This window comes from Ambystoma mexicanum, chromosome 7p (assembly GCF_040938575.1).
Source record: "Ambystoma mexicanum isolate Mex_15411 chromosome 7p, UKY_AmexF1_1, whole genome shotgun sequence".
Taxonomy (NCBI): Eukaryota; Metazoa; Chordata; class Amphibia; order Caudata; family Ambystomatidae; genus Ambystoma; species Ambystoma mexicanum.
In genome coordinates this window covers 968,072,721-968,100,226 of record NC_090939.1, presented here as the reverse complement: position 1 = coordinate 968,100,226, position 27,506 = coordinate 968,072,721, and the positions used below count along the sequence as shown (strand labels likewise).

Sequence of the window (27,506 nt, the reverse complement as noted above, 5' to 3'; positions counted from 1 at the left end):
TATAAACCTAATAAACATAACATAACTGCAGTAGAAAAACGTTTCATAAACAGTTACAAAAGCAGGCAACCATCAACTCAACCCAGTCAAGCCCCCAAGGGTCATACGAAATTTCCAGCTTAAAATTAGGTCAGAGCAATCTTCTATTTGTCACTGGAACTGGCGATGCGGCAGCAGCCACGAGTCAAGTTCGAGGAGACAAATTAACAATAGCGGTAACAGTAACAGGGCAGATGCTGTGTCTGCAGTGTCTGAGACCAAGACTGGTCAAATATTTCACAGTTGTTGTGGAGAATTCTCAGAAATGTGCTCATTCCCTTCTACCTTAGAGACCCCACCTCTTTTTGCTTGACTTTAGGACTTTACATTTTTATCATGGAGAGAGTGAGACGTTTTTCCCACTCATGTATTTTTCTGTGATTTGAACTCTGTGTTTATTTTGGTTTTGGAGTCTGACAAACTCCATAGGCATCATCTTTTTACATGGTGACACACAGCACCTTCAGTGCAGTGACATAGGGAAGTCTTTCAGATTTCCCAAAGGTTTAAATACCTTCCCTTGGTTAAACTACTGCTTCCAAGAGCAGTGAAGTGAAAATGAATTTACTTACATTTCTAACTTTCTAGACCATCACACACTATCTTACAATAGGGTGTTGGAGGGGTTACTTTATCCCCTTTGTCTAGTTTCTCATGTAACATGTGTATGTTACCCTTTCTACAATTAATGGCTGGTGGCAGTGGTTTACTTTTTTCTACTATTGGATGTTTCTACCGCGGGCTGCAATTGCAGCTGCAGTAAAGCACCCATAGGTGCCCATTTTGTCAAAATGGTCCTGGTCTCCATTTCTTGTTGTGAAGATCCTTCTTGCGATTTACTATGCGCGCCAAACCAGGTTTGGTTCCTTTGTTCATTTTGTATTTGGCGGGATTCACTAGTGAAGCCTGCCTCTTGCTCCAAAGTGTCTGGCAGGGCAGGAAGCTAGGGAGGTCCCCGAAACACCCTGTGCTTAATCTCCTTGGTTACAGGAATTCACCCAAAGGTGATTGGCCGACGGGCTGTCCTTGGAGGACAATCACCTTGCTGTGTGAGTGACAGCTAGGCTTCAAATTAATGGGAGAAACCTGCATAAAAGGCAAGGTCTTTTGGACAGAAGGCAGAGTCGACTACTGGACGAAGGAATCCGAAGAAGAACTTGGAAGAGGCGCTTGCTTCAACTCCTAGACCGTTGGTTTGCCCGGTGAAGCCCTGCTGCAGTGCTGAAGCTCAGAACTCGCCTTGATTAAGAGAAGCCCTGAAAAGGAAGACTCCTCCCCTTGGGTTGGTGGGACCAATCGACCCCAAGACAAACTCATCTGGAAATCCTCTAGAAGCTGGCTGTACTTCCATTTGCTGCTACAGGAATCGAGTGCCTGAGAGAGGGACACCAGAATCGAGTGCATGATTTTTAAGTCGGACCTGAGCTCCCGGAAGATCCTCCAGACTCCCTCGAAGCAGGACTAACCAAGCCTAAGCCACCTCTACAGAGTGCTGGACCCCAGAAGCAAGGAAAGCTCACAAGGTACCCAAGAACTGCAGTGGGGCTATTCGTGAGAAGCTGAAATCGCGAAGTGACACTGATCTGAAGTTTGCCCATTGCTGCCACCAACCTTCAATCCATAGTGCAGGAGTTCCGAGACATCCTCCCTCTTGTCCCCACGTCTGAGGCCCAGGAACAACAGGATCTGCCATACTACAACTGGAATAGAAGCCAGCTGGAACCAATTTCTTCAGACCTAAGGTACTGTAAACTAAGGGGTACTTACCTCTTGCTGTGTAACTTCCTTGCTCTCATTTGAGACCTGCGGTTGTTACCTTTTACAGATTTGCTTGCAGCTTTTCCCATCACAAAGCTCTCAGCTTGTGGCCCAACAGTGATTTCTTTTTCAACAAAAACTCTATATTACATTGTGCAAGACTTTTTACTTACCTTCAAGAAGAACTTCATCTCCCTTAGACTTTGCTCATGTAACATTGGCTGTCCTGGCTCCCTGATGACTCTTCTGACCTCTGACTTTGTGTTTTGATCTGTCCCTCCGATAAGTCACACATTCTTAACTTGTGTAGATGGGAAAGGGTTAATCTATATTGCATTGGGGGGGGGGGTTAAAAGTGCTTACCTGTTTGATAAACTTGTTAACCATTGTTTCCTCCTTCAACCTTTCCCTTGTTACTCCAAACTCAGTATTGCTCTAAATGTAGCAGTGATACATCAATGTCCACAGTGCCCTAGTTATTTAAGTCCCGTCAGGGTGTAGGAAGTGTCTGTGTGCCATCCGCAAAGTGTATCTACTGATTTATTGAAACTGAGAGTGTGTATTTTTTAAGTATATTTAAAGTGTTACATATTTGCCCCCTTCAATAGAAGGTTTATTCAAACTGACTGTTACATTAATAAATAATTGATTAATCAAGAAACCTTGAGTGAAAGTGTCATTTCCACGACTGACTAGCTTGGGGTGGGGAGCGTATTCAGACTCTTCCCACCCCTCGGCGACTCCACCTAGCAGAAAGGTTTATCAGGATGCTTTGGAAAAATAAACGATCAGGCAGTGCTGCCCATTACATGGGTAGTGCATAGTGTGCAGAAGAACAAAGTTACACACAAAGCTACCATTGCTGCAGAGGGGCGTATCCAGTTCGGTCTCGATTACCTTAATTTTCTCCAGGGCTTCTGTCAGTCTTGTTGGCTGCACCTTCTCCATTACACAGAGCGAGCCCTGCAATCAGTGCGGGAGGCCAGATGACAAGGCAGTTTCCTTACAGGTTTTCACTCCAAGGGCCTGATTCTCAGAACATTTCCTATGGGATTGCACAATTATAAAACGCTTTTGTGAATGAGGCCCCAAGTGTTTTGGGATGTTGCTGGCAAGGACGTCATTTCACCCAAATTCCAGGGGTAGCAGAAGTGGCATCACGCGACCCTCGACTTCCCTGAGGACATCACAGGAAGTGATGTCATTTGACCCTGTACGAAAGTGACATCACAGGAAGTGGCGTCACACAACCTTTTACAAGGACAAAACTGAGTGGAGAATACTCAGACAGTCGCTCACTTACTGTACCCCATACGGGGTTACTGTTAAATTCGATGGAAGTATAACCACTCAGTTTTTTCCTTGTGGCAGTTTTTGGTCCAGGTGTCTCTGGACTTTTTACAGTCTTCTCCTATTAAATTGCACTAAATAGCTTACCAGAGTCCATTGACTATCATTAAAATTGAACCGTGAATATAGTGGTGGCCACCCTTTTCCTTTTTGTTATTGGCACGCAACCTTTTGCCATTTGACATCACAGAAAGTGGCATCATCTGCTTTCGTATACAACTCGAATGACACTTTGCACACAAATGTTTTACTCTGTGACCTTCACAGCACTCTGTTGCTCCCAAGATAAGTTGGCGCTGTAAGCATATAATAATAGTAGTGTGCAAGTCTATCTGGGGCTGCACTACATGAAATTTTCACCAATGCACGTGCAATTTTGCATGGTATTAGCACAAGGACAGAAATTGGCGTGGTGAAAAAAGGTTGTCTTTAATGCACTTTTTGCACCAGAGCAATGAGCTAACACCCCTCCTGCCCCCCCTCCCCCCCGCCCCCTTGTGCAAAAATGCATTGAAGTATGGAAAAAATCTGTTTTCAATCCAGGGCAATTTTTTGTCCTAGTGCTAATATCGTGCAAACTTGCACTTGCCCGGGTTGCAGAGATTTTGTAATGTGGGCCCTGGTGATATTGTGTCTGCATATGCACGTGTGCACACTGATAAGCAGCTGTGTTTGTGATCTTGCATGTGTACAGGTTCCAGGTGTTTGCTCTGTGGGTTTGGTGTCTGTGAAAGGTTTGTGTGAAGATGTGTATGTTTGTGTCTGCTAGTGATGGTTTGCCACAGAGATCTTAAGCAGCCAAGTGCCCTGGAAGATTAGTCCATGCAGGACTATTTTGTTTTTCATTTTGCATTCTGGAACGTGTAGTTCTGGATTTATACTAGAAAAAAGACAAAACTACGAGCACCACGGGCCAATATCTGAAGGACACCACAACAGGGCTACAAGTAACAGAATGCAAAGAAACACCCAGGCCGGGTTGAGTTGTCATTGGAAAACGTAATATCTGGTATATTTGTGTGTTGATTGCCCATATTCCAGCCTCACTTGTCTTTCACAAGCACAACTTGAGATACGACTAATGCTTCCAGATCATACCAGATCATTTTCGAGACACCTGCCGCTTACCGCAGCTCTCACCCTTTTCCCCTCACTTCGATTCCTCTCTTTTCAGGCCATTCTATCTCCTCACAACACATTTGCTTCTAAACGCTGTATCCAGCTAGCCACTGCTTCCGCTGACCTGGATAACGCCCGTGCTTTAAGCAGAAAGCCTGAGTTCCTTTCTGTGATGAGGATGTGTGATTTAGGAGCCTATTACGTAAAATGCTCAATGTCTGGTTGTGGCATGGGCCCCTAAGTGCTACCCGCACGGTTCTTAATTCGCAGTGTCTCAAATCTGCTAGTTGTTCAAAAGGATCAGCCCTCAACTGCATTCAAGTGTTAGTAAATAAGCCCTTCGACCAAAAATTACTTTCATGGCAGTTTACTACATGCTTAGGAAATTGCTGTGCCATTTGCTGACACTATGGAAAATGTGTAGGTTGCATGGGGTACGCATAGTGGGTGTCAAATGGGGTTTGGGGTGAGGATTGCCCTCATTAAATGAAGGAGAAGAAAATGCAACTCTATGAATGTGAAATTCGTGAACGCCTTTTTCTATGGATCGGCATTGAGCCAGTGTAAGCGCCTATCACAAAAGTGTGCTGCACGTATGCTATATCATATTTTATAGAACGCATCATACTGGTCCCACCCGCTTCTAAGCACGGTAATGTTAGGTGATTTTATTAGCATTCACTTACTCAACCACAGAAGGATGCTGCTGAGATGGTGTTTTCACTTCTTTTATTTTGGCTAGCAAAAGCAGGGTCCCTTACAGACACTCCGGATCGCTAGATGGTTTACCATTATGCTTTTTCTAACGAGTTTGTGTTTTGTTCTTGAGTGATTGCTGAAGGGGATTTAATCCGTCCAGATACTTCCCATATGACCCAGGGATATCCGTTTGGATGCCATGGGAGTGGGGAGTTAATTCCTTGCATTTGTATCTACTTTTTGGGGGAACAAGGTGTTCGACCAGAAGCGGGTAATTCTCACCAGAACCTTACTTAAGAGGGATTGAGGAAGAGTGCGATGATAGCGAATTCGTGATCCCCCTGTCCCTAGGTAAGCCATGCGAGACGCAGCAGTTTCAGGGTAGAAGCAATATATGTCACTGCACATCTACGAACACCTAAGGCAACATCTCAGAAAGAAAATCAGATAGTCTGCGTTATTCCAGTGAGGTGCAACTTTTTAATGTGGATATTTCATAAACTGTGAAAAGCAACATGCACGGTAAGGTTCCCAAAACGTTTAACCTTGAAGAGCCATTCAAAACAGGGCATAACTAAACGCGCAACAATAAAACCAACAAGGACATGACAGTGAGAGGCTTGGTTAAGAGGGAGGAAGAGTTAAATTACGGCAGTTATCAGGAGAGCCCAGGGGAGATGTCAGAAATTTGAATTTGTGGTTCAGCTTGTTTGATTTGATTTGATTTATTGATTTGAAGAGCGCTCCACACCTTGGGTTATCTGGCTTTGATACATAAATGGATACATACATAAAATCATAGTACAATTAGGAACAGCGATAGTCAGGCATTTACAAATAATGTACATAGGTCAGGTAGTTACAGAAACATTTACAAAAAAATCAGTGTGCTAGATGCAAAACAACACAGTAGCGAGAGTCGGGATGAACAACACACTGGTGCAGGAGGGCTGCAAAGGAAGGGGCCTCACTTTCTCTGTAACTGGGTCCTGTAACTTTTCATGGTTGTTAAGCAACCATGTAAAGTTACAACTCTTGAAAGCAGCAGGAGATCCAATGACGCCCTGCTGCTGCACAGCCTGAGTCCAGGAAGTCCCCTACAATACCCAACACAAGGGGGGGGGGGGGGGGAGACTGAAGCAATGAAGAAGAATTGCATGCGACAGAAGCACAAGGGGCGAGTGAACACTACAGGTGTTGATGGATTTGCCACGCCATCGCCCTCCCCGCTTACACTATACTACTACATTCTGAGATACAGCGGTTCCCTCGCACTGTACCATTGGAGCAAAAGCAGAGGTAAGAAATGCTGCGTTTGTCACTATGCCACTTGGAAGGCTCATTGATATTTAACATTGTTACTATATATTGTGTACATAGACTATCTAGTAGTGGCACGTGTTATGTTATAGCCATAGATCATACTTTGTTTAAGATTGTTAGAAACACTTCCACGAATCAGTCTGCCTGCCCTCTCCTTGGAATGCTTATATTTTGGATTCACCTCATAGCGGACATCTCCTTAATCTCAATATTGGATTTACTTGCTCTAATAAGGTAATACATATGTTACCTTTTTCTTTGACTGCTCTTTAACTTTATTATAGTACTTCTCTGACTACATTGTCAGTACAATTGGATTGATTCATCTCTTATTCCTCTATTGTCTTTCCTTGATCCCCCAGTTTTTGATTCTAGACTTTCCTGACATTTTCTGTGAACCTCACAGATTATGCTACAGATATTTTCTTTCACACATCCTCTTTGATTGATTTGGACATGTAAGCACAGGGTGCATTCGGTCATTTCAGTTCGCATTTCTGTATTCACATTTCAGGTGTACTGGCTTTCATCCACTAGTTTACCATTCACGAGGCTTGGCATCTACTCTTTCCTCTGTATTACATAAGTACTTAGGCCAAGAATGCAGTTGCAAGTGGTCTCTAATGAGAATCTTTGGTGATTACTTTACAACTATTAACTCTGCATGTATATTTGACATTAATTTATAATTTTTGTATATTTATATTGTGTTTCATATATCTATTATATTGTAGAGTTTTGGTTGGATTGCACCTGATGAAGGGCACTTGATATTCCCGAAACACGTTGTGCTGTTTTCTCATGAACATAAAAGAAGATTTTGGATTAAGAATCTATTGTTGACGAGTGTCATTTCTAAACCCTAAACAAGGAATTGTCTTTCACCACATATGTGAATGTTACAATGAATAATACTTTGCACTAATGATTGAATAACATTTGACAATACATTTTCAGCAAAAAGACGTGCAGGGGACGGGTGTCTGATACGCTTCAGACGCCATGTTTTTTTCTTTTATGCAGGGGTTGCAAGGAGATCACAGGGGTCGCACCTGTGACCCACACGGGTCACAGGTGCGACCCCTGGCATCCCCCAAATTATGATCCCAACAGACTCCTGCACATGACAGCCCAAGGACAGCAGCGGCCTTTTGCTTATTTTAATATGTATTCTATTGCTATTAGTAATGGAGAACATGAATGCCGCTAACCCCTTTCTAAGATGCAATGATCCCTTTCCCCATCCAGGTACTGTGTTGATGTGGTGTATTGATGCACTGTAGTGCTGGCACTTTATTGTTCCTGGCTGGCATTTATTCTACTTATGTAATATATTCTAAGACATGTACTTTATTGCTCCAGGGAAACCCGTTAGAGTGAGTGGAGATGATTCTCGTGTCTTTCATTTGTATTATAATTACGTGAATGTATGCCTTGTAGGGATATTTCATGCATATGAAATAAACTTGAAAAAAATTAAGTTGTTTGATTTCACTGACATTGTTGTCAGTAATGTTGTTTGCAATGCTATGCACATTATCCAGCTATTACTGTAGATTGTTTGCATACTTAAGGTACATTTCATATTCAGCAACATCTTGTGTGACCCCAAGGCAGAAATCAATTGGCAATCAAGTTTGTTGACCTAAGGAGAAACCAGTTGAGTCATTGTGGGCACTTAAAGGTAGGTTGTGCTGTATTGTATCTTCTGTAGGAAGAGCCCCTAGCATGTTCAGATGAATCTTCCTGAGGATAGCGGGGGGAGGTGCAAGATTTCTTCACACCAACCAAATTTATCATTTCACAAATGAGAAGGAAGCAAAATAAGGGCATTGTTCTGAATGAAACAGTGTGGGCCAGCCATAGTGTACAAAGAACCTTTCTCATAACACTTTGGCGACAATAGTGGCTTTCTGGACTTTGGTTGGGTAAGTTTTGCATAGTGGGTGAAGTTATTGATGATCACCAGAATACTCTGAGCTGATTTACTGTACATTTCCACATTCAGGAAGTGATGCATGCCATGTCCATTGACCCTGGAGTTTGCAGGAGTTGGAGGTAGGATGTAGGTTAACTGGCGGTTTTGCTAGTTCTACAAAGAAAACAATTTGAAATACTTTTCCACTTCCACAGAAAGATATGGCCAATAGAATATTTTGGCAAAGGGTGAGGCTGTTTGGAAGCGTGGCACTTCATTGTCCTATCCCAGCCATTCATCTGATGTTGGAGGACGGAGGACTTGTGCAGCCCTAATATATCAAGGTTGATGGCCAGTAAAATGTCCTGTGTCCTCGTGTAGTCTTCCCAACTGTCAGAAATAGCTGTTTGATAAAAGCCTAGCCCCACCGCTGTTTCACTGTTGTTATTATTATTATTGTATTTATTAAGCACGGGCCTAGCTTCAAGAAGCAACGGAGCACTTTACAGAGGTATACAACAATACAGATGCATAACAGAGAGCTGTACAGAGGTGTACAACAGTACAGATGCATACCGCAGTGCTTTTCAGAGGTAACAACAGAACAGATAAACAGTGGGCAGCGGGAGGTAAGATATAGAGGGGCATAGATGAGGGCTACAGCTGTACCGAATGGCAGGGAGGAGAGGGGCAGGCGGCGTCTAGCGAGTCAGGTGGCGCAAGGGGCCATGTGATGGCCTAGGTGTTGAGGAGGAGAGATTCCTTGAAAATGTGGGTCTTGAGTTATTTTGTGAATTGTAGGAGTGTGGGGGTGAATCTGAAGCTGATGGGTAATCCATCAGCTTCATAGGCAGGGAAGGTTTCTTTTCTGGTCTGTTTCTTTTTGCAGTGGTGTGTTTCAAATGTGCACGTGTCCTAGCTTCTGGTGGTGTGCTGTCCACCGGAGATGCTGAGTTTCTCTGTGAGGTAGCTGGGTGACTTGATGATATACTGTTAGTCAATACAATTCTAACAGTTAATTATCTCATTCATGTAATCAGTAGAAGAAGTAGAACTGACCATCAGGTTTGTTTACATTTGAAATGAAGCAAACGTTGTAATTATTGCCAATTACATATGCACTGGCATGTTGGAACATTATATACCTTTTGCCAAATGATAGAAAACGACAATGTTATTTATAACAAATAATTTTTGGCTATCATGTTTTCCTAATTATTTATTTAATTTATTTTATTAAAAGTTCACTCTTGGTTGGTCTGTTTCTATTAGATTGAATGTTGGTCTTTTTTGTTTACATGAACATCTTTGGATGTGGATATGTTTACTGCATTTGTTCTGCAGTTTTTAATAAAATCTTTTCAAAATAATTCTCTTATTTAAAAAATACTGTGTTTTTTTATGTGCTGTGTGCAATGTTGCTACATTTTAATGAGAATACTGATAATGTGGCCACACGCTCATTATAACAAAGCAAGAAGATGATTTGTTTTGAATAGCAATTTGCTCAGTCCACCTCATATCTTGTACTTTTCACATAGAAAAAAATATTTTTTTTAATGCGCCCAAATTCTTGTGAACACATCAAACCTAACATGCATTGTGGAAGCTTACATAACATCCTGTCCATTTCCAACTGTGCTTGAAAAGGGAAGGCTGTGAAAGTCAATAGATGTAAAGCACATTTCTGAAATCTATCTCTGTCAAAGTCAATAGTAATGTTTCATTTGTGAAAATCAACCCTGTCCAAATAGATATGAGTGTTTCATTTGTGGCTGCAGGCCTCTGTGGCTTGGCTTAGTGTTTAAAGCTATTCACATTTTAGGGATATAATACATTTTTTGACACTATGACTACATCTGCTTCATGGTAAAGTAAAGAGTTGGGGGAGTCAAAGAAAAACAAGTAGTCTCCTCATTCACAGTCCTTTGCAAATTCCAGCTCATTTAAGAACTTGAGGGAATGGAAGAAGATGTGCAAATAATGTACAACAATTGCAAAATCATAAAGGTCTGGAAAGCTCTATATCCTCCGTAGATTAATCAAATTTAATTCCCTCACTCTCATCTTTTTTTTGGTTATAGGTCAAATGTTCGAAAACAAAAGGCTAGAATGCCTTTTTTTTTTACAGTAAAAGGACCGAAAAAAAGGATCTAATTTTTTTCCCCCCTTTTCCTTTTATAAAAAAGTTTTTTATACGTGCTAAACTAAAAAAATATATAAATAAATAAATGTAAAAAAAATCGATCCTTTTTTTCGGTCCTTTTACTGTCGATCAAAAGGTCATTCGATCCTTTTGATTTGCACATTTGACCGGACACCCTTTTTTCTGTGCTCTTTGTTGGCCATCTTTATAATTCCTATACCGGAAGTACTGCTTTGCCAATGTTCGTCTTGTAAATGGCACCATTCACATAAAAAATGAATAAAGTGGATTTTCTATAGATTGTTTTTTATTGTGTTAAACGCTTGGAGCTCATTACAAGTTTGGTGGTATCCCACCGGTAAATCCGATGGGATACCACCAAACTTTATCACCGATACTGGCACTCCCTTCGGTGGTATTACCGCCAGATTACAAGTGTTGGTAGCCGGTGTAAACACCCATTCCATGGACTCCCTTTGGACTCCATGGGGGAGTTTGCCGGTATTACAGGCGCTGGTTATATCGGCGCCTGTAATACCAGTGATTGTTGACGGTAACATGCCAGAATGACCTCCAGCTGTTACCTGGAGGTTATTCTGCCACCTCATCAGCAAACTCATAGTTGGCCGGTACGGTAACGTGCAGGTATATGTTAATACCAGCACATTTTTACTGAACCGGCTAACTTGTAATGAGCCCCAATGACTTTTAAGGAGTGGTGTGTTTTCCAAAATATCTCTATTTTTCATTATGAATCTATTCCCAAACACTTATTATCATACCTTTATCTTTACAGGTGAACTGACTTTAGAAGAGTTTGTAACAGGAATCGAAAAAGATGCAAGCCTTTTTGAAATTATTTCACAAAGCTTTGACCTTTCCAACGTACTAAAAATCATACAAAATGGTAGGCGGCGAAGCATTTGAAAAACAATTCTCAGTGGCCTAATATGGAGAAATGGACATCAGCCATGGACCAATCATTCCAATAAGAGCTATGAAAATAATTATTTCACTTCAATTGGATGTTTTCCTGCTGTATTTTAATGCTATTCTAAAATACCCTGCTCGTTTTGAGTGAAATATAAATGTGATACAGATAAATCTTGCTGCTACTGTGCTACTGGATGTAATGTTTATGCACTGTAAATTTGTTCAGGAAAACAGAATGATTTTTATGTAACTGAATTCACTTGTTGTTGGTGATGGGGTTGAAATGTCACCTCAGAAAGAATACAAGCCTATTGTATCGAAGGGCTGTTTCATTTTCAGTTAGTGCTTAGTCACAAGAGTGTCCTTAGAAGACTTTGAGTGCAATAATCCACAAGCGGACTGCCCTCAAGACAGATGCAATAAAAAATGTAAATAAAGATGAAAAAAATTGAAATACTTTTAAAGTGCACAAATACAGAAGATTCTTTTCAATATTTGGTCTTTTATGCAATTTGGACGAGTTTTGGGGTTTCTACATTTACTCTTAGGCGATTGGTAGACCAAACAGAACATGATAAATCAATCATTAATTACTTTATTGTTACAAACTTCACTAGTTGTTCTTTGCAGTTTGTTCTTATTCTTCATAATGTTAATACATTGATTTATATTTAAACCAATGACGGAATGGAGAGTTGGTAATCCAGGCATTTAATGATATGTTGTAAAACTATGTCATGTACCATTGAACACGTGCAGCAGGAGTCTTTCTAATGCTGGGAGGGATGTACCTTTGCAGGAGAGTGAAGGTCTCTCAGTATCAAACATTACACGGCCCGCGGTACCGGGCGTGTAGTTATGGTGAAGTTGCTAAACTCATAGGAAGAGCACTTTTTCAGCGGCTTATAACTTCGCTCCCCCTGAAGGAATCCTCAACAAACTTTGCAAAAAAGTATATGGCCGCCTCTGGATTTATTCCGCCAAATTGGGTGAGGTATTGTGTATGGGGGGCGAGTTATAGGAGGGTCCCACATTTTTTCTCTCGATAGAGTGAATGGGCAAAAGCCCGGACAGCTGGACAGATTTGCTCCAAATTTGCGGTAGGAACAGGGGCTTGGGTCAGAAATCATGCTTTTGTGTGTTTGTTGGAAAACGGACCAGTACTTTTGTTGCAAAGGACTGAAATGTACGCCTCAAAAATTACTATATTTGGGTCCGCTCTGCAGACCCATTTCCCTGTTCGCTCCGAGGACCGAAGTCTCATTGGCTGGTGGTACGCTGTGCTGTCGGCGAACAGTGGATGCGGCCGGTGGTTGGCTGGAGGGAAGCGTGCTGTGCGTCAAAGGTTTTGGGAAATGCTGCCATGGTGCATCGGAGAGACAGTGTTGTGGTGTGTGTGCCAAGACCGTAATGCATTGTGTTTATGGCTGGGACTCTTGTATGTAACTGTGTGGGCACTAAAAGTACTTATATCTGCCTCCGCTCCGGCGTCCCTTTTCCTTGTTTGCCGCATGTTAAAAAATGTGATTGAAATGCAGTGTACGGTGACGTGTTGTGCGTGAATAGTTTTCGATAACGCCAGCATGTTGTTTCCGAGGGCAGTGCAGCGGCGGCGAACGGGCCTGGAAAACAAAGTTTAAGGTATCTGGTGGTGGGAAGAAGGGATGGAAAGGGTGGGAGAGTGAGAAGTGCTGCAGGTGATACATCCCATTAGAAGAAGACGGTGGTGTGCCAGCGATATCTGTGCATACTACGCCAATTTGCGGTTATCTCAACAGGGAACAATATTGTGTTGTCATTGCAGGCGGCCTTCGTTATGGCATGCCAGCTGCAGCAGCGATGTATTTCTGTGATGAGTGGTGGCAGGCACATTTGCAGAAGGGGAGTGCATTCCACAAGACATGCACATTTACAGATAGGGTATACTATGGTGTGCTGTGTGTGGTAAGTCTGTAGCCCCTTTAATACATGGCTGCAGCCCTTGCACAGAAGAGTATGTCCACTGGTTGAAAAGGTATGTTGAATGGTTGAAAGTCAGTGCCACATTGTCGCTTTGTGTGTGTGGTTTGGCTGCATTGCACACATTGTTGGTTGTGCTGATTGGTAGAACATCGTACATTTGTCGGTGTATGGGTGGAGATGCTGCAGTGACCAGTCATGTACGGTGGCCACTGGGTGCACTAATGCAATAGTGTAAATATGGAAGAGGTTACAGTGCAAATAGTTTTTACATGTGCTTGCGTAGTGTGCATTGTGTGGATTAGTAAGTGTTGAAGTGAACTTTGCAGTACTGCTTGTATGCACGTAATACAGTGTGGAGAGTAGGACCAATGTTGCGACGATTGTGGAGTTTGGTTGCCATTATTACGATGGTTTCTGATTGGAAGTGGGTAGTGGTGCCAAATCCTGTGGTATGTTTGAGCATCACAGTAAGTGGAACATATGTGCTTGCATTCCTGCTTTAGGGTGCGGAGGTTGGATAGAAGTGTTGGGGCCAATGATGCCTTTCTGAATTCTGGCACGTGCCTACATATTCGCCCGCATAACTTTGTTATGTTGTGGTGGGTGTCGGCAAGGCCTAGACTGTTGGGTGCATGGCCGAAGGCCGTAGGGCGTAGGCCATGCACCCAACAAGCTAGGCCTTCATCACAGCCACCCCAATGCAATGCAGTCGTGCACTTGTCAGTGTGCATGCATGTCAGGTTGGTGACTTCTACGCAATGGTTGTCGAGGACATTGTAGAGTTGGTAGAGCAGCAGAAGTGAGCTGCTATGTGTGCAATAGCATACTGTGCACATCATTGACCCTGTTGCACAATAGGGAGCCACATGTCACCATTTGCGTTTGCTATGGTTCAGCCCTTGCTTTAGGAAGTGCTGTAAGATATGGCAGCACACATGTAAAACATGGCCAAAGCACACAGCCTCCTACATACCGTTCACCATACCTGCACCCAACAGCATAGGCCTTCATCACAGCCAATACAACATAATGCAGCCATGCAGTTGTCACTCTGCATGCATTTGAAGTTGGTGACTTTTACATAATGGTTGTGGAGGAAATTGTACACTTGGTAGACCAGCGGAAAAGAGCTGCTATGTCTAAATTAGCCAGTCGTGTACTGTGTCTATTGGGTGCACTAATGGAATAGTGTAAATATGGAAGATGTTAGAGGGCCTCGAAACAATAGTTTACGGCATCTGGTGGGGGGAAGAAGGGATGGAAAGGGTGGGGGAGTGAGAAGTGCTGCAAGTGATACATCTCATTAGAAGAAGACGGTGGTGTGCCAGCGGTATCTGTGAATTCTACGCCAATTTTCGGTTATCTCAAAAGGGAACAATATATTGTTGTCATTGCAGGCAGCCTTTGTAATGGCATGCCAGCTGCAGCAGCAATGTATTTCTGTGATGAGTGGTGGCAGGTACATTTGCAGAAGGGGAGTGCATTCCACAAGTGCCAAACCCTGTGGTAAGTTTGTGCATTATGGTAAGTGGAACATGTGTGCATGCATTCCTGCTTTAGGGTGCAGAGGTTGGTTACAAGTGCTGGTGCCTATCTTGCCTTTCTGATTTGTGGCATATGCATACATGTTCACCTGTATGGCTTTGTTATGTTTTGGTGGGTGTGGGGAAGGCGTAGACTGTTTGATGCATGGCCGAAGGCCGTAGGCCGTAGGCCATGCACCCAGAAGGCTAGGCCTTCATGACAGCCACCACAACGTAATGCAGTCATGCACTTGTCAGTCTGCATGCATGTCAGGTTGGTGACTTGTACACAATGGTTGTGGACGACATTGTAGACTTGGTAGAGGAGCAGAAGTGAGCTGCTATGCGTACATTAGGATACGGTGCACATCATTGCCCCTGTTGCAAAATAAGGAGCCAGATGTCACCATTTGCGTTTGCTATGGTTAGGCCCTTAGAAGACCCTTGCTTTAGGAAGTGCTGTAAGATATGGCCGCATGAAAGGACGTGCTCAGCAGCACACATGTAAAACATGGCCAATGCACACAGCCTACAGTTCACCACACCTGCACCCAACAGTCTAGGCCTTTATAACAGCCACCACAACCTACTGAAGTCATGCAGTTGTCACTCTGCATGCATTTGAAGTTGGTGATTTTTACACAATGGTTGTGGAGGACATTGTGCGCTCGGTCGACCAGCGAAAGAGAGCTGCTATGTGTAAATTAGCATATGGTGTACATCATTGCCCCTGTTGTACAATAGGGCGCCACATGCCACCATGTGGATTTCATATGGTTTGCCCCTTATAAGCCCCTTGCTTTAAGGAGTGCTTTAAGTTATTGCAGCATGAAAGGACGTGTTCAGCAGCACACATGTAGCCTATGGCTAATATACACGGCCTCCTACATACCGTTCAGCACACTCAACGGACCTTTATGCAGCCATGGATGCAAATGTGTGCCCAGGATGAAAGCTGGCAGGCTCAATTGAAGATGGGGAGTGCAGTGCACATGGCATGAGCATTTAAACATACCGTGTACAATGGTGTCTGCATGCATTTGAAGTTGGTGACTTTCACACAATGGTTGTGATGGACATTGTAGACTTGGTACAGCAGCAGAAGTGAGCTGGTTTGTGTACATTAGCATACAGTGTACATCATTGCCCCTGTTGAACAATAGGGAGCCACATGCCACATGCCACCATGTGCATTTCCTATGGTTTGGCCCTTATAATCCCCTTGCTTTTGGGAGTGCTGTAAAATATTGCCGCATGAAAGGCTGTGCTCAGCAGCACACATGTAAACTATGATTAACTTACACGGGCTCCTACATACCGTTCAGCACACCCAACGCAACGTTATGAAGCCATGCGTGCACATATGTGGATATATGTGCCCAGGGTGACAGCTGGCAGGCTGAATTGCAGAAGGGGAGTGCACATGACATTTAACCATGGCCGTTATGAAACGTTATGAAGCCATGCGTGCAAATATGTGCTGGGGGTGAAAGCTGGCACGCTGAATTACAGATGGGGAGTGCAGTGCATATGACATGAGCATGTACCCATAGCCTGTACTATGGTGTATTTTCTGTGGGGAGGGCATGGCGCCTTGCATGCATGGCTGGAGTGGAAAGTGAAAAAAGGAGTCATGCTGCTTTACGTGCCACATTCTGCATTTCTCACCATGCTGGCCAATGGAAATGGGAGTATGGCCTTTTTCCAATCAGGTGCTCAGGGTGTGCATCACAGGCAAGAGCACCAATAGGGAGAAGGACTCCTCCTGCTTCACTGGGGCGCGTCCCTCACAGTACTTGGGGAAAGGCACATGCAACATTCTGCGCTTCTCACCATGCTGGCCAATGTAAATGGCACTATGGCCTTTGGCCAATCAGGTGCTCAGGGTTTGTGCGTCACAGGTAAGAGCACCAATAGGGAGAAGGACTCCTCCTGCTCCACTGGGGCGCGTCCCTCACGGTACTTGGGGAAAGGCACGTGCCACATTCTGTGCTTCTCTCCATGGTGGCCAATGGAAATGGGACTGTGGGGAATGTCCAATCAGGTGCACAGGGTGTGCGTCACAGCAATAATTTTTTCCATTAGTTTGTGTAGTGCGGCTGGCAAACATGGCAAGATGCAGAGTTTTCGTTGTGGGTGATGCCTTTGTGGAAGATCTGTTCGTGTATGCCCTCCAAGAAGGCTTTTGTGGCAATTTCGGTTTGGAGGGAGTGGATGCTTTGTAATGCAGTGTCGAAGCGTGCTGTTTCGGCAGAGTGCTTGTAGAATGTCGACGTATGGCCTCTTCGGCAACTGTACATGTTGTGGTCATGCACTTTGGAGCCTTCTTTTTGGGTTCCATGCCCTGTTCCCGTGTGTACCGTCAACTGAAGAAGATGATGAAAGCAGTGCAACGCATTTTTCCCACTGCAAAGGTGCTTGTCTCATGTATACCCCCGAGAATACTGTGGAAGTATTCCAATGATTCCTGTTGCCAGCCAGAGGTCAGAAGGGGTCTCATCAACAGAAGCATGTGTGACTTCTTGAGTGCTGGTGGGATGTTCTCCTGTGAGAATGAGAACATTGGTACTCGATATATAAACCTTTTCAAAGGAAATGGCATGTCTTTGTCGAACAGTGGCAATGACATTTTGTTTCACAATCTATTGGCTGCACTGAAGACCCTATTGTAAGAATGTGAGCTGACATGAAAAACACAAAATTACTTTTTTTTAATGCAAAAAAAGGTGTTTCTATGGAAGCACCTTTAAACAAAAAAAAGCTCTTTTAAGAGCCGCCACAACTAATGACGTCCCCTACCCTGGTTGAAAGTTATTCTCCCACTCCTGCGTGCGCATAGCACGAAAAGTCTGCGAATATCGCAATAGTAATGGTTGCAGGGTGGCACGTGTTAGATATGCCCATTTTGCAAATGCTTGTAGAGGCTACGGGATTGCTCAACAAGGTTTCTGGATGCGGTGTGTATGCCCAGACTGTGGTACACAGTGTATTTGTCGACAGAAATGCTGAGGGTGTGGTTATGGCTCTGTGTTTCATGAGCCACAGCGTGCAGGTTTTAGGAGGGTTCGAAATACATTGGCTGAATGGAAAACACTGCAGTGGCTGCTCATTTTGGAATCTATCATGTGGATGTGTAGTGCTATGGAGTACCTACAATGAAGTGACTGATTTTGGTTTGTCTGTGTGACACTTTGATGACACGCAATCATGCCGATTTTATTGTTGTTCATTGTGGAGGGAAAATTGCACAGCATGTTACACAAGTTTCAGTGACGTTTGCGATGAAGGAGCCACTTGCCCAGGCCATGTGTTTGTTTCCGATCTCTTGCATAACTTTCTAGCGCATTATGCAGACACTGATGTGACTGCGTCATTTGTTATTTGGTCCGCAAATGGAGAAAGTGCGGTACATTGCGAAGAAGTGTATTTGTGCCTTTTTACAACATGTGCCAAAGGCGTACTTCACACATGGGAATATGACGTTTCACAGCACAAACAGTTTTCCCCAGCTATAACGTTCATCTTAGTATGCCTGCCATCCCAATTTCTGCACACCCCATCCAAATTGCCTTGGTGCTCTTCTTGAAAGTAGTGAACAATTTTTGTAGTAAGTGTTGTGCACTGACACTCTTCAAAATGCTGTGCAACACGTAAAGAAACCTCTTTCTACAGCGACACCTTTTCCAACCAATTCAACTACAGTGTTTTGCAAAGTACCACACCTCCCACCCTACATCCGTTCATTGGCCATTCCATTGTTCATCTCTAAAAAGTGCTTTCTTTATTTCCCTTTTTCCTTTCCCAGTTCATTTCCATTAATTATGTTCTTCTGACACAGGCCACAGAAGGAACAGCAGGAAAGGGCCGGCAGCCTGCATGGATACCATAGGGGACGTGCCGAGAGATGGAATTGTCATGCACCTAGAATGACCCTTCCCATGCACTTCCAAGTACCTTCCGTATGTTGAGTAGCGCATTGCAGTACATGCACCATACAATGCCCTTTGCCGGGTAAGGGTCTGTAGCGCGGCATATGGTCTGCAAGGATGTTTTCGAGCTGCGCTGCCCTACAGGAGTGCCCCTCTTGTTGCCCCCAGCAGATGTGGGAAATGCTGTGCATGAAATTACCCTATGTAATTGTTGAAAGGGCCGTAGAGTGCCCACTGGTCCCTTGTGCTTTCATTTCAGTTGTCGTCACATGCAGGACAAACCCTTCATGCTATGCCATTAGTCTTAAGAGTAGCATTTACAGAGATGGGTACATTCTGGAAAACAAGAATGTTTACAACAATGCGAAACACAGCTTCATTACATGGAGCTGGAAGCCATTTATTTTGTGCGACCCATGCAGCTACAGTACCTTTCTAACCACCACTAACATTGTTTACGCTCTGCACATTCTGCTGTTTGCTTACTTGCCTTTACATGCACTAGTATGTGCGTGACCAAGCCTCACCAGCTTTGCCGTTTTGCAGACTCACTACAAACTGCCCCATCTGCAGTTACATGTTTTCCTCAACTGTACGACCCGCAGGTGACCTCTTCACACTTTCCGTCACACAGCCCAGTGCAGCCCAGTGCACAGGTCATAGAAAGGCACGCAGCACATCAATCAAATTAATGCGACATTTACCATGCCCACACTACACTGCAGGTTGCTGTTCCTTGTTTACCAGTGGGTGTCATACAGTCAGGCGTGCTTTAGCCACACATTGGTAGGTTTGCAGAGCCACCCACGTAGTCGGCAGAAGTATACTTGAAATGCAGTAGCCTACCGTATGAATCTGTAGGGCTGGTACAGGGGCGGTGTTACCAGCACACAGTGGATGACCTATGAATGTGCATAGGTGTGGAACGGATACACGTGCGCATCCACAACTGTTTAACAGTACATTAGAAGATGCGGACATGCAGCCACTAATGGAGTCCGACAGATACTTGCAGTGTGATTGCACATACGGTCTCCGTAGGAAACGTCCATATTGCTCATCTGTAGTCATCTTGGCCAGTACTGCGCGGCACAGATTCACCATCCAATGTTAACACAAAAAGAGAAACTACTCAAACACTCACCAACATTTACCATGTACATCTGTAATTGCTAAGATACACCAACACTATTCCGAAAAGGAAGGGGTAGCGCAAATGGATACATATACCAGACAATTTGGCCTTTCCACACCTTTATCATGATGGCAGCCAAGGAATCAGTAAAAACCGTTGTCAACGGGATGTTATGGTTCCGTTGCAGTACCAAACAGCTATTATCTTTACAGAAAACACTATGCTAAAGCAATGTTCTAGTTACAGTGCCCTACTAAAAACCTATGAAATTCACTAACAAAAACATTGTTCAAGGGACGTTATGGTTAAGTTGCCCTAGTAAAAACCTATGCAATTCAATTGACAAACGTTGTTACAGGGACGTTATGGTTACAGGTAAAACTGAAAAAAAACGAAATTTGCCAGTTATGATTAGCTAAGCAACCATAACTCGCGCCACCAGTGTGCACTGCAAGGACTAACACCCATGACATCAAAGATGCCATTACAAATCTCATAACGTCCCTTTAACAATGTTTTCGTTAGTGAATATATACATACATACATATGGCTTGCTGTCTTCTGACTCCATGCTTCTGTGATCTGAATTATTAAACAATATATTTGGAGAACCTCATTTGTAATGATCAATACACACACATAAAAAAAGACTGGCTACCTATATGTTCAGACTGAAGCATATTTAAAAAAAAAAATATTTACTAAATGTCATTATACATTTTATCAAGCAAAAACATAAAAATCTGAGTCATACTTTTAATCAACGGATTATAATTCCAAAATATAACATTGTTCCTTCCCACAGTATTTTATTTAAAGAAGTATAAAAAATAAGGATAAAAGAAGTTCAGGTAATTTTTGCAAATCAAATGTTTTAATTGAATGTCCCCACCCCCAAGAGAACGTAAGTATGTCAAGTAGAATCTGTTTTTATCGGCTGTTTCATGTGGGTCCACATTGTCCACTTTGCCACAGACTGTTTAGCCAAATGTAATCTTTTCAGGTCTTTGCCGTTTTACCGTTCCTTCTCATATGATGCATTTGTCATTATTTCCAAAGAAGCCCTGTTGCTTGATAATTGTTCTGCCGAGCCAGAATTGATTCAGCCTGAATTTAATTTGTAATGTTGTCTAAGCCCCTTTTAAATTGATGGGCCTCATTACACGGATGGCGGTAAGGGTTTACCGGTACCGGTATTTTACTGGTACCGGTAAATCCTTACCGCCTTACTACGAGGTCCCTTTGCGGGTTGGGGAATTTAACGCCTGCTTTTTGCAGGCATTAAAAACCAACCCGCAAAGGGACCAGGGAGCTAATTACGGTACCGCAATCTGCGGTACCGTAATTAGCGCCTTCCCCATTCCCATAGAGCCCTATGGGGCAAAAATGGGGAAGGGCAATGGGGGAAGGGGGAATTACCGCCCCGCCAACCTTGAAATAGGGCGGTAATTCCCCTTTCCACCAAGGCGGTGCCGGTATTTTACCGGCATGAACCATAGCGCTAATAGCGCCATGGTTCACTGCCATCCGTGTAATGAGGCCCGATGTCTTATACAGACAGCATTATATTTCTAAAGGTCAGACCATAGCAGTGGGCCTTATTAAACAAGCCCAAGTATGACTCTGTTGTCATAATCCGGAATGATTTAATCAATTTGTAGCCGTGAAGGGGTTAGCAAGTGGGCACTTAAGACAATTAAATAAATAATGATTGCAACGCAGTTGTTCAATATTCTTAAAAAATATTACATTCAATACTTTTCATTGAGATAAGTGATACTGACCAACATGCAGTGTGCACTTTGCCTTCATATGAGAGCCTGTGTCATGATAGCTGGCCTCCAGTGAATGTGTTTCTTTATTCACGTAGATAAAAGGCCTGTAGAGAAGCTGGTGGCATCTCCTCACTGTCTTCACGCGGTTGTGCTAGGTGGAAGCCACACAGCCCATACACAAGGTAATGCCAGAGGCAGTACTTGGTGAGGTTTGATGACATGCCTGGCTTTCTTAAAACATGGGTACTCTTCTCCTGGCTCCATAGTTATGGGATTGGTAATGAAGTGGTTTAGATATGTACCTCTGGAAAACATCCACATGAGTTGAATTTGAATCTACTTCCCTCCAATTCCTTTTTGAATTAGCCTTTTTTATTTTGCTTGATTGTGATGCTCTGCTTTACAGGTTGTCAATTTGGGGACAAAGCTTATGCATGCTTGGATGAGTACTTCACCTGATGGCTCAGTAGCCAAGGTGTCGGCCGAAGCCTGCGCACTCACTTGGGACCTGGAGGCATCCATCGATCAGAATGCACAGATCTGGAACAGCTTGACATCCCAAGACGCGTTTGTTTATCTGACTAAACAGTAATGCTATTGTTTTTGTTTTCACGTCCAAACAACACGGAAAACAAAAAAGCAACGTGGCCCAGGAGCTTGTGTACACTTGGTAAATTAGGAGACTGAAGAGGTGTTCCAGAACCTCCTGCACTTTTTCCTGCACAAAATATGAGTACAATATACATCTATGCTCTGATCAGTGTGCCTTATGCATCTCACCTGTAGTGACGTCCAAGCATTTACAGCTTAAAATGATAAGGTGAACAAATGTGCCGATACTTCAAATGTAAAATAAAGCAACAGTGTACATATGATTCATTGTTATTTAATGGCATGCTCTATCACTAACACCTTATTGATTACAATTCAATACATTTGTCTTGGACTACAAAATAATAAATGATTCCTAAATAATTGGGGTCAAAAATCGATCCCAAATTTAAACATCTAAACTGAATCTCTCCCTCTTTTTATCAATTCCAATTCGTTGACAGATATATTTAGACCTTCTGACCAATTCTTTGATGGATATAAGCAGAACTATTGACCCAATTAAAAACGGAATCTTTATACCCTCAACTCTGTTTTTGCATTAGAAGAATCAGTGCATTGGTGCACATATTCATTTATACTTGTGGCTTGGTAATCAGGTGGACCTGCCACAGTCTGTGCAATAATGCTGGACAGGTTGGATCAGACCCCTTGTTTTGTATTCACTCTCAACCACTAATCGACCAATTGACAGTTCGGGCAGACTTGTATTACTTCTTTTGTTTGAATTTCTGGGTTGCTGCCGGGTGAGGTTTTACCACTATTATGGAGTTTACCTCCTGAGGATTTCTAGTACCACCTCTTGCAATGTGTTTATACCTTTTCAAATGGGTGATGCTTGCTTGCCTGTTATACAAAAGTCGATAGCCTATGATTGTTGATTGAGGTACTCAACAAACTACTCTCTGGAACAAACCTTTACGCAGCCCACTTAAATGACCCCACTTTGAAGATAATGTGGTATGGCCTGTGTACACTGCCTGTCTTATCTATATTAAGAAATAACACCTTTGTTGAGTGACGTGTGTGTGTGTGTGTGTGTGTGTGAGAGAGAGAGAGAGAGAGAGAGAGAGAGAGAGAGAGAGAGAGAGAGAGAGAGAGAGAGAGAAAGAGAGAGGGGGTTGGGGGTAGCTGTAGAGTATTTTGTCAGTGTTCCTACCGTTCATTCCATATGCAAAAGATTGATCAGTTAAAGCTCCCATCCTGGGTGTAGGATGCCCAGTGTCTCTGTCCTCCTCTGTCCCTTACACTTACCTCTGCAAGCCTTCGTACCAACTAACTGCTGTACCTTGTAAATAGAAGTAAAGCCACCTGCCTAGAGGAACTGCCTCCTCTCTTCCCTGGCTTGAGGACTTCCATTAATACACTATTGATGAGATACTAAGGTCCACATATCACCTGCTGCACGAACGGTGTGGAGAAAGATAATGCTGTATGAGGAGAAAGTATGCAGACCTTACCACGACTCTCAAGAGCATCCTCAACCCAGCAACCATTGCCTTCACCAGCTCCAGCCTGTCAGGGGAAGTACTCAACTTTATACCCTCAACTTGACAGGCACTACAATTGTATCCAAGGGGTCAACAAAGCGATGTAACTAATTTCAGTGCCCTTTGCCCCTGAAGTATTTCATCAAGGTAGTAAGCAAGCAAGAGTGAGTCTCAGCAACCTACAAGCCATCAACATTCCTTTGTAGAGGAGGTCCCAAATAAAGCCTGCATGCCAATCGTCCATTTTGAAGTTCCAGGAAAGTTCACACCGAGATATGTGACGTATGATGAGCAAATAAACCAGCAGAGAGCCACAGTAGGGCTCTGCCCAGTGCCTATCAGAAGAGCAGCACCTATTGAAGTACCAATACCAAGAAAACCATGAACAGTAAGGTATCCATTAAGAAAACCCTACCAACAAATGAAGCGAAATGAAGATTGTCTAAGTACAGTCCAGGAAGAAACCAAAAAGGTCTTAATAGAAGATAAATGCTGACGTCACAAGGACCCAGACTGACTTGCAGATAGAAGAAATGACAACCAGAGAATGACACACAGAGACGAAACACCATGAAGGAGGATATCGTGAACCTAAAGTGAAAGATGATGTCGAAATGCAAAGAAGTTAAAGCTGTAAGCAAGATGAAGATAGTCGACCAGTTTACACCTGTAAATATGCTTGGAACCGCAAGAAAGCTAAGAAAACAGTGCGGCTTGCTATGCTTAGTAGAAGAATAGTGCGGCAAGTGCCATTATACATAATCTACCTCAAACGAAGCACAGTATTATAAGTATATTTCTACTTTGCACACAAAGCAGAATCAACCCAGGCTACTAAAGGCCAAATGAGAAAGATTGATATTTAGCAAAACGAGAAGAGATGGCTGAATAGAAACTCAGCAGAGGCAACTTGTGCCAGGAGAGCCAAGGACATACCAATAGAAGAGGCGAACAAGTAGCTACATCTAATTGAAACTAAGAACAGAATATCCTGCCTCTGAAAGGTCGAGATAAGAAGGCGAAGGCAGGTGGCTGGTGAAACAAAACTCAAATACACGAATTGAGGGAAAAGAAGCAAATTCACGGTGTCTGAATAACGTGACCAGCCGAGCAAGAAGAAGCAAGGGTTCACCCCTACACATGGCACCAGGCCAGATGAAGATATCAGAACCTTTTCCAGACAAAAGATGCAGTTTCGAGGCCAACCACAGAGAACTAATTGACACATGGCTAATAAAGTTATGATTGATTATAACAAGGACTGGATGAAGGCTGGGTAACCAAGGGACACCCTGCACCTGGCCGACCATTCTGCGTGCTGCTAAGCAAAGTGGAAAAGTGTGCATGGGGTTGGTGCCAACCCAATCACAATGGACCAAATAATCTAGGGTCCCATAGTTACTAGAACCAATGAGACGTCATACTTTTAGTGACGTCTACAGTAGTCATTTTTGAAGGAAGGGCTTAGACTCCCACCTGACAGTGTTTACCCAATCCCCTCACTCTGTTACCATATACAGATATAGCACCTATAGTAAAGTTACCTTTTCCTAACCAATAGAAATGCATATTAACTTTTGCGTGTTACATGTCAATGATGACGATTTGTGAGTATAAATGTTACAACTTGTATGAAGTTGGTTGGAGTTTGAAGCGAGAAGGACGATCGCATCACTGCTGATATTCAGAACTCCCCGTTTTCTGTACTTGTCATTAAACGGACTCCCTTTGCCAAACCATTGAGTTGTCCTTATTGATTGGTGTTGGAGTAATGAATCTGCACCCCCATCCATCTCAAGCGTGCAGGTATCTCATTTTAAAGTACTTCTGAGCAAGCCTCGGCTCTGTTGGCCAGCCGGGGGTCTCGCAGTACACTTGGTAGCAGAGATTGATGGTTATCGATTATCGATTAGAATAAGACACCCATTGACCGTCGACATAAAGTAACTCTAGGTCATCGGCAATATCATGAGTCTTTTGCCATTCGGCCCAGTAGACGGTGAAGCTCCCCGTAGACAGTGGTAGTGTAAGAAACAAAACCTGCAGGGCAAGGTCTGAAGGGACCTTTGTTTCTTCACGTAAACCCTTCCCATTCCTACGGGTAGCTGAGCGGGAGAAAAGACGAAGAAGGCGGTAACAAAGGCAGTGTCCCGAGGGTCCAGAGAGGAAAAATGCGAACAATGAGTGAAAAAGATTGAGTGTTTTGGCAAAAGTGCATGCTTTAGAGCAAGTAAAGGGAAAAGGTAATGGAGGGAGCCGTAAAAAACAAAATATAACTAGAAGTAGCGAAGAATGTATATATATATGTATAAGGGGAAGGGAATAATGACTCGAGAATAATTAAGTAAATAGAGGAAAGATACCGGGAGGACACCCGAGAAGAGAGAGGTTACCGGGGAGGACACCCGAGAAGTGAGAGGATTCGCCTTATTCCTACGCTAAAATTGCGGCTAGAAGAAACGTGTATCCAGAGACCCAAATAAAGGGGAACAAATAGACTAACACAGTGATTAAAGACGCTGTGAAAGGGATACGTTTAAACTCCATGTCGGGTAATTTTTAGAGGCAGAGATGCATGTGACCAGCTGGTGTTCGTCTAGTCTGTTAAACGTCTGCCTTGCATGTTGTTTGTTGTGACATCATAAGTTGAACATTTTCTTTAACAAATTGACTTACATTTTATGCGGTTGAATAGCTGAGATAATATAGTATACGAATTGATGTTTTTGAGTAAATTAGAATATATAACATTTTGTGAAAAAATCAGGATTGGAGCTTGCAGTGATTGGTGCTCGCTCATATTGTTGGAACTGTTTAAGTCACATGAAGCTTTGACAAGTGTTACATAAGGAGAAAGGGAGCAGATTTAAGCATGGAAGACATAACTCCATTAGCACACCTATGCAAACAGTTGCCGAAACATGCACCTAAGCTGAAAAAATACAGTACAGAGTGGGTTAAAGGGACTGGCCACAAAATGTTTATGCATGCCCACAGGGCGGGTCCTTATCTAAAGCTGTTTTGCAACACATGACGACATACTTGCACGCCACACACACGGTGTTAAGACGGATTTCTGAACTCTGTCCTGGCGGCGCAGAAGTTCAGAAGGCCAACCTAATTACTTGGAACAGGGTAACCTCTGGACAAGCCAGACCAATCAGGGTAGCGATCGCGTCGGTCAAGACTAGGTCTCAAGAGGGGTGAGGGTGACTGAAAGCCCGCAATGAGCACACAAAGCAAGGACACTTACAAATTACTCCAAACAGGTGTTCTATTAAAAATATATACACATTTATTCCAAGGCCTTTAAAACAATAACCGTAGCGAGAAATCACAATACAACTTTAGTAAACCAACACATACCATACCAATACAATATATATACAAATACAAACAAGTTTCAAGCGTTAGATGCACGAAATGTGTAGTCCACCTAAAAGGGAAGGAAAACAGGCAGTGCGAAATAATGCTTAGACCCAGTCTGCCTTCAGAGGCATCTAACTAAAAGGAAGTCCGAGCCCTACAAAGAGTGGAGCCTTGTGCTCAAAAGTACCTGCACACGCTGGTGCCAACGGGCAGAAGGGGAGTCTCTTCGAGGGAAATCAGGCAGTTCAGTTTAGTGCACAAATGAAGAAGAACGGTGTTCCGGGACTCAAGCGCAGCCTCCACTTTGGGCAGAAGCAGAGCGCGAGTACGGAAAGGCGTGCTGTTTTGACACAGCGGGGAAAAGCTATGGGCTCCTGCAGGAGGGCGACCAGTTCCTAGCTATGCTACTCACCGGTCCCCGATGCA

The 27,506-nt window shown here is 43.4% G+C and overlaps 1 protein-coding gene across 1 annotated transcript in view; it reads left to right on the top strand.

Moving 5' to 3' along the window:
* The window catches only part of GUCA1C (guanylate cyclase activator 1C), a 1,146,160-nt gene extending 1,134,421 nt beyond the window's left edge, over window positions 1-11,739 (top strand). The window contains exon 4 of the mRNA XM_069637318.1: window positions 11,149-11,739. Within this exon, the coding sequence (XP_069493419.1) occupies window positions 11,149-11,279 (131 nt within the window). The 3' untranslated portion in view covers window positions 11,280-11,739. The remainder of the gene's footprint in view (window positions 1-11,148) is intronic.
* The last annotated feature ends 15,767 nt before the right edge of the window (window positions 11,740-27,506 follow it).